Source organism: Myotis davidii, unplaced genomic scaffold (assembly GCF_000327345.1).
Source record: "Myotis davidii unplaced genomic scaffold, ASM32734v1 scaffold189, whole genome shotgun sequence".
In the NCBI taxonomy this organism is placed as follows: Eukaryota; Metazoa; Chordata; class Mammalia; order Chiroptera; family Vespertilionidae; genus Myotis; species Myotis davidii.
The window spans coordinates 280606-287932 of record NW_006383017.1 but is presented as its reverse complement, the minus strand read 5'-3'; the positions used below and the strand labels follow the sequence as shown (position 1 = coordinate 287932).

The window sequence follows — 7327 nt, the reverse complement described above, 5'->3', positions numbered from 1 at the left end:
GGGAAAGAGCTGCAACACACGACACACGGTTGGAAGAGAGACTTGGGCTCCCGTTTGAAGGAGTCTTCATGCCCTTCTCCGTGGCTGCAAAAAGTGTGATCCTTGGAAGGGGCTTTGAAGGCTGTGCGTGGGGCCAGGTCACTGAGGCCATGAACTTTGCAGCCAAGGGTAGCTGCGGCCACGGTCTCAAAGGACTCTACGTGAGGGAGCGCACAGCGCTCGGCAGCTGTCTAGAGGGGGCACTTCGGGCTCCGTGGCCTTGAGTCTGACCCCTCCTCCTACAGCTCATTTGTAAAAGGGCCAACGATGCTTGCTTTGAGGGTTAACTGAGTGAATGCTGCTAAGGTGTCTAACTGCTTTCCTGGATGAAGAACCTTAATAACCAGCGAGAAATCTAAAAGTCACTCAGATTGAAAATTAAAGAGCCGCGTCATTCTTTGGCCTAGAAGTGTGTGTATAATGGTTTCTTTTCCCCAGATGTTCCTAGTTTTAAAAGACAAGCTATTTCCCTTCACATGCAAAGTCTGAATCTCTCCAAAGCACAACTGGAGGTCCTCTGAGTCATGAGACACCAAAGTCAAGTCTCTCTCTCCTGAAGACCATGGTGATGGGGGAGCAGGAAGGGGGAGAACAGCAGAATAAAAAAAGTATAATGTTCCCATTATGTTTTTTGTTAGTTTATCTTCCTGAACTGTGCTTAGGCTAGGGCACTGCCTAAGACCCTTAGCATGATGGATACCTTGGTAGCTGGTAACATTCCCTAAAAACTCTTAGAGCCAAAGGCTGTCTGGGATCCTAGAGAGTCCCTAAAAGGTCATGACTGCTTAAGAAAAAAAAGTTTTCAAGAAAAAAGTGGAAGGGGATGTGCTAGCCAGGGTTTAACAAATAGCAGCTATTTTGTTTCTGCCAGTAACAGACGCTGCAGAGAAGGGACTTTCCTTACCATGACCGTGAAGGGGCTGTTGGGGATATCCACGCCACCGAAGCGCACGTAGATGACATAAGTGCCGGGCTTGGCAGCCGTGTAGAAAATGTCATAGGTGCCATCCTCATTCTCAATAACGTCGGCCTCAGCCTCAGTGCCGTCCGGGGTCAGAACCGTGCAGGTTACTTTCCCCTTCCCGGCAGTCTTGGCGTCAACCACAAAGCCCACCTCCTCGCCGGTTTTCACAATGGAGGCGATTCCAGGACCTGGAGGAAAGTTCAGGAGGAGGGAAGAGAAGCTTCAGCTGTGGACAGTTACCCTGGAGACCTAAACACAAGCGACACGCTTTTGTGTTGTCTGCATCTATAAACGTTAGACCTTCAACTGCCACCACATACAGGGATGTCCCAGGAATCACCTGGGAAGGTACTGCTGAAGGGAGCACGCCATCCATTGTTTATTAAATAAGGGATATCTCAGGCTCTGGGTGTCGACCAAATGTTGGATCTGGTCTGCCAGCATTCAAGGGTATGGGATGAAAGTCTACGTTCATTAGCAAACAGATGTCGGGCATTTCCTTCAGTGCCAGGTACACACAAAGGTCAGCAAAACACAGTTTCTGTTCTTGAGATGCTCAGAATATAACAGAGCAGTGGGATGCAGGTCGGGCACCAAGAATGACAGCTCAGCCTGCTGTGGAAGTCCTGAGGGGGAACTACGTTGCAGAAAAAAAAAATCCTCAATTGTCCTTCAGAGAGGTGTCCTCTAAAAGTTCTATCCCAGGGTTGCCACATGGACAGAGGGCTTCCTGAGAAAAGGGGAAATGGCTGAGTTCTGAAGGATGGGTGCTTCTGGCTAGGGAAGACGTTCAACCTCGGTCCTGAAACAATGACCAATCTCTCTTTCTTTTTGTAGATCCCTTTACACAGGATCCACACAATAGGGCATGCAGAAAAGTGCAAATTACAAGCACATGGGCAAAACACACACACACACACAGAGTGGGCAGAAACAACAGGGATAAGAACATGTTGTTCAGACATGAGTAGAAGCCAGACTTTGGAATCCCCTGAATGACAGACCAGAGGTGTGGCCTAGAGGAGCTCCCAGGCTTAGCAGAGCATTGTGTCTGTCTGCTCAGGAGTCCACCTGAGCTAAGGAAGGGAAAGCAAGGAGGAAGTCACCTCCCAGTATTACATGCCCTCAGGTTAACAACGATAATCCAGGCCTAGCATGTGGCAGACTGGCCACTCTTTCAAACTTTCTCAAATTTTGCCATGGATGGGCCAAACAAGGGCCAAGGCGAGCAATTTACAAGCTTGCCCTGAAAGCCAAAAGATTGTCTCCATTCAAAGCAAGACAAGACAGGAGAGAAATAGAAGACATCCGGGGGCACCTACATTTAATTTTATTTAAGAGAAGCAAGTCTGTTTCCTTTCAGACATGGGCATCCATGTGTTTAATCTGCTTGAAGCAGCATCAGAGCTGTAAGAGCTGTTCTTAGAAACGGGAGGACCCACAGACCCCCAATAGCTGTTTCTTAGAAATAGAAGGAACGGTGATGCTCCAATATTCCTGGAGAATTCCCGAGGGACTCAGACATCAGTCCCAAGTGTTGAGGGAAAAACCTAGATGCTTGAATGTGTTTCTCATAGTGGCCCGAGGTGATCCTGAATAATTTAACAACTCATGAAAGACATACATTCACTGCTTTTCATGGGAGCAGCATTACAGTTATGTCTCAACAAATGCACCCACTTCGAAAATAATAATTATAGCTTCCATGTGCCTGGCACTGTGCTGTGCATTCTTCATGCCTGACCTCATCTAATCTTTGCTGAAGGGAGCATGTGAAACAGTCTCTGATCCTTAGAAGAGGTTCTTGAATTTAAATGTTGTAAAAAAGATCTTCACTTTGAGTCTGATTGAAGCTCAGAGTGGTTGAGCACCTTGCCTCGATCACACAGCTATGACGTGGCAGAGAAGGGATAGACCCTGGCTTTCAGGCTCTTGACCTGCACTCACCTGTGGCCATACACTTGCTGGCGTCGCCGGTCTGTGTGGCCCGGATGCGGTAGGGAGACAATGGGATGTCATCCCCCCCGTAGGTGACCCCGATCATGTAGCGACCAGTCTTGTCGGGGATGTAGGTGACAGCGTATGTGCCATCTTTATTGTCCTGGACAACGGCTCTTTTGGGTTTTCCCTCTTGGTCCTGTGGAGCACGGAGAAATGCTACTTAGGATGTTGTCCTCAAGACGTAGAAACAATTCATGGAAAACCTTGACACATGCCACTCATTAATTAGTGCCTCCAGTGGGAGGAAACAGAATTACTGGCTTCACACAACTTGATATTTTGGTAGGAAGAGGAGAGGTCACAGATCCCTTTAACAACACGATGGACACAATCGATTTTTGGTAATTTTTCCGTCAAGTGAACAAATAGTGTTTTATCCCCCAATCCATTGATATATGCCCCAAGTGGGCAGAGGACCTGCTTGCACATCACCACGCTCACTCCCTTCTCTCCTCAGTAATAGGACCCTAATCCTCAGCTAGGTGCACTGCCCCCAGAACAGAAGACTCCACTTCCCAGCATCCTTTGTCACTAGGTCTGGCCACACGACTTGACAAATTTCTGGCAAACAAGAGCGAGTGGAAGTCTTGTGAGGGAGGATGAAGGGCTCTTTGGGAGAGCTGAGGATTGGAAGGCCCTGTTTCTCCCATCTGCCTGTCTTCCTCCTTCTAGCCTGCCCCGTGGATCAATGGCCAGGGCACCCGGCCTCATGGTCCACAAGGAGACGTGAAGGACAGATGCCACACACGAGGACAGAGGAGGGGAGAGATGGGGCTGCTTCATTGAGGAGCCACAGCACCCAGGTGCCTGGCCCTGGGCTTCTTTAACAGGAGAGAATAATTACATGTGTTGAAGCTACTCTTATTTTGGGGCTCGTGATATGCAGCAGAACTGAGTCCTAACGAATCCAATGAGTAAGTTAACATTTTAACATAAAAACATAGGACTAGCTATAACGGCAAATACATGAGATTCACCAAAAGGTGGTACGTGGGGCTATACCCTCAGACCTCTCAGAGATGCATGCATGTCCTTGTCCACACTGACTGACTCTCTGTGGGAACAATCTGTCAAACATTGGTACCATGCCAGAAGCTGGTTATTAACATCCTGGTTCTTACCTCTGGCCAGAGAATTAGGCTTTATTAGTCTGACTCCAGAAAAGAATGCAAAGTTACCGTTATCTGAACAGCAAGCAGGCCTTCCCCGGCGTCTCTGGCATCGATCGCAAACTCCACAGGAAGACTGGCGGGCACCCCATAGGAACTGAGGCCCGGGCCACTGGCAGTCACTTTGCTGGCATCATATGTGGGAAGGACCTTGACCTTAAAGGGACTTGACAGACACACATACCCTCGGTCAGTATGGATACACATCGACCCTGCTCCATCTGACCTCTCTTACACAAACAAACTGGGACTGCAAAGAGGATTTCTGCAGCAGATAAAATGGTGAGTTTAGTCAATGTCTTAAGTCCAGCAGAAATTTACAATTATGAGGGAGTAACCCTCATACAACAGACCAGCTTTCCCTGACTGCAATCCAGGGGATATGAACTAATTCCAAAATTAGTTTGGGAAACATGGGGTTAAACACATTTAACCTACTTTTATTATGCTAAAACAATGGTCAATAGGAAGAAAACACTGAAATTTCAGTTTTAATATTTTACCTCATCCTCTTATTTTCTGTTTTTAGTATGCTTTAGATGGTAGGCTATTAGTAAAGTGAATACATAAATATAATTTATAAATCACATTTCTATTTAGCTAGAGATACATTCATATCTTTATGTAAAATATGTATGTTGGGGTATGGACAAAGCTTTTTGATCTTAAGTATGATTTTAAAAAACCTTTGAAGGCTGATGTGGGAAGTAAAGAGCTTATGCAATACTTTCTGTGTTAATATGAATGAGGAACAAGATTGCTATCCAAACCCTTGTGGGAATGCTATTGTCAACCAAATCCTCAAGTAAAAAAGTAAAAGTCTTTGCCTGAATCAGAAAACTACTTGCAGCGTCAGAAGAAAAAAGACTGATAAATTAATGCATCCTCCCCCCAAATTCCCAACTCCTAATTTCAGCTTGTCTTTAAGTTAATAATGGCAGAAAGGGGCAGCGGGGGAGGCTAGGACAGTGCTGGCGAACCTTTTGAGCTCGGCGTGTCAGCATTTTGAAAAACCCTAACTTAACTCTGGTGCCGTCTCACATATAGAAATTTTTTGATATTTGCAACCATAGTAAAACAAAGACTAATATGTTTGATATTTATTTTATATATTTAAATGCTATTTAACAAAGAAAAATCAACCAAAAAAATGAGTTCGCGTGTCACCTCTGACACGCGTGTCATAGGTTCACCATCACTGGGCTAAGGGCAGGAGCCACAAAGGTTCTCTGTGGTACCTGCAGATCAGATGGATGGATGGATGGGTGGGTGGGCCACCAGAGCAACGCTGGTGAACCCTGTGGAGGGGTGGGTTAGACTCTGGTTTGCACCCCTTCCCTCAGTGTCAAGAGCTTACCTACGGGGGATCTCTTCATCAGCATATTTAACAGAGACCATGTACGGCCCTTCTTGGGATGGGGTGTAGGTCACCGTGTGTGTGCCATCCCCATTGTCCACCACATTCACCGGCTCCACCAGGCCTGAGGACAGAGATGAGAGGTCTGGGGAACTGCCTCCCCTCTCCTCCCCTCCCCTTCACTCCACCCTGGGCTGCGTTCAAAAAGGATCACATTCATCCCCAAGAGCTATTGGTTTCCACTGATGAGTAACATGAATGCAAGCAGGCCACAATCAGAGGCCTAGGAAATTACAGGAGACAGGATCCTCAATGCATGGCTGCAGAATGACTCCAAGAGACACCTCTAGCTTGTTATTGGCTGAAGTTCCTCAGTCGGCCCTGGAGTCTAATTAAGGAGACTGCCCGCACTTGTTCCTGGAGGGCGTGTGGTGAAGGTGCATGTTGCAGACATGCTACAACATCCTTTCAAGCTGGTTAGGCATGCTTAAGACGCAGCAAACTTTACTCTATAGCTGAGAAAGGGCCACAGAGTCCAGAACTCAGAACAGCAAAAATTAACCAATGGGCTGGCCAGTCAAGACTTGTGGCCACTTTGGCAAAGACCAAAGGGGCAGCACATTGGGTGTAAGTGCAGGGCAGGTGAGGGTGTCCTTCTCATGGGGTGAGGGAGCCATCAATGTGATGCATGCGGGAGACAGTTGGAGATTATGTTAAAGCATAATCAAGGCACGCATTGGGTCGGTAGATTCTAGATCCCAACACAAGCCTCAAGGATGGGTCAACTGCAGGGTAGGTTAACCAAAGCATAGCATGCGCATTAAGCAAAGCAGAGGAGGCACGTACAAGGCAATTTCGGGGTGAGGCCAGCAAGAGGCATTCCGATTACATAAATTAGAGCAGCAGCCAACAGGAAAATGCAAACCTGTCTCCATAAAGTCACCCTTCGGGTCCCCTTTAAAGAACTCTGAAATGGCTTTCAAGGGGCTGCGCCATGACTGGGAATCTGTCTCATCAGCTAAAATTAAAAGGCTGTTACTTAAGAATCCTCCACACCAGAGGGACATATCTAAGCGTCCCCCTCCTCCTCCCCACTCACTCTCTCACGCACACGCATGGATACACACAGAGGCTCAGAAACTCCATACAATCAAATTCTAGCCCCATGACCTCATTTCCCCAAACCGCTTCTACCATGAGTTTTAAAGGGCATAACCTACTACTGAACTAACTCCTTCAAGGAGAAAGTTCCTCTTCAAAAAAGGTGCTCCCCTACCTGCACTTCTATGAACATATCATCGGGGACAAATCCAGTTAATTTAAGAAATTTAAGATAACTTAAGTGCTTTGTCCCAAAATGGCCTGCTCATCTTACCAAACCCCACTTCCAGGGTGCCAAAAGGGCAGACTGAATTGTCAACAAAGCCCATCCCCCGAGGAGAGCCCCTCTCCCCAAGGGTTTGGGACAGTGGCAAAGCCAGGTGGCAAGTGGCTGAACAGTGTCATGTCCAGAAATGTGGGGAATGTTCCATATGAGCATGAAGGCATTTCAAACAGAGGTATCACCTCTGAGCCCACCACCCACCCAAACAGACCAACCCCCGTCACCTCACACACACCGAAACACAAGATGAAGCAGCTGCACAATTACTGCACATGTGAGAGCCCAACACTACCTGCTTCATCCTCTACTTTAAAAAACTGAACCTGAGTTGTGGGTTCCTGGGAGGGGACGTGCAGGAGGCAGCCGATTGATGCTTCTCTCAGCCATGCTTCTCTCTCTCTCTCTCTCTCTCT

At 47.3% G+C, this 7327-nt stretch overlaps 1 protein-coding gene across 6 annotated transcripts in view; it reads right to left on the bottom strand.

Moving 5' to 3' along the window:
* Positions 1-7327, bottom strand: part of FLNB (filamin B) — a 133958-nt gene that overhangs the window by 30138 nt on the left and 96493 nt on the right. For 4 of the 6 annotated variants that reach the window (XM_006779112.2, XM_006779113.2, XM_006779114.2 and 1 more), the window contains exons 26-29: positions 5531-5656; positions 4183-4339; positions 2951-3140; positions 944-1191 (exon numbers count right to left, since the gene is read on the bottom strand). In XM_006779112.2, the coding sequence (XP_006779175.1) occupies positions 944-1191; positions 2951-3140; positions 4183-4339; positions 5531-5656 (721 nt within the window). Of the gene's footprint in view, positions 1-943; positions 1192-2950; positions 3141-4182; positions 4340-5530; positions 5657-6455; positions 6551-7327 lie in introns of all 6 variants that reach the window. The other 2 variants (XM_006779108.2, XM_006779110.2) reach the window with 1 other exon arrangement.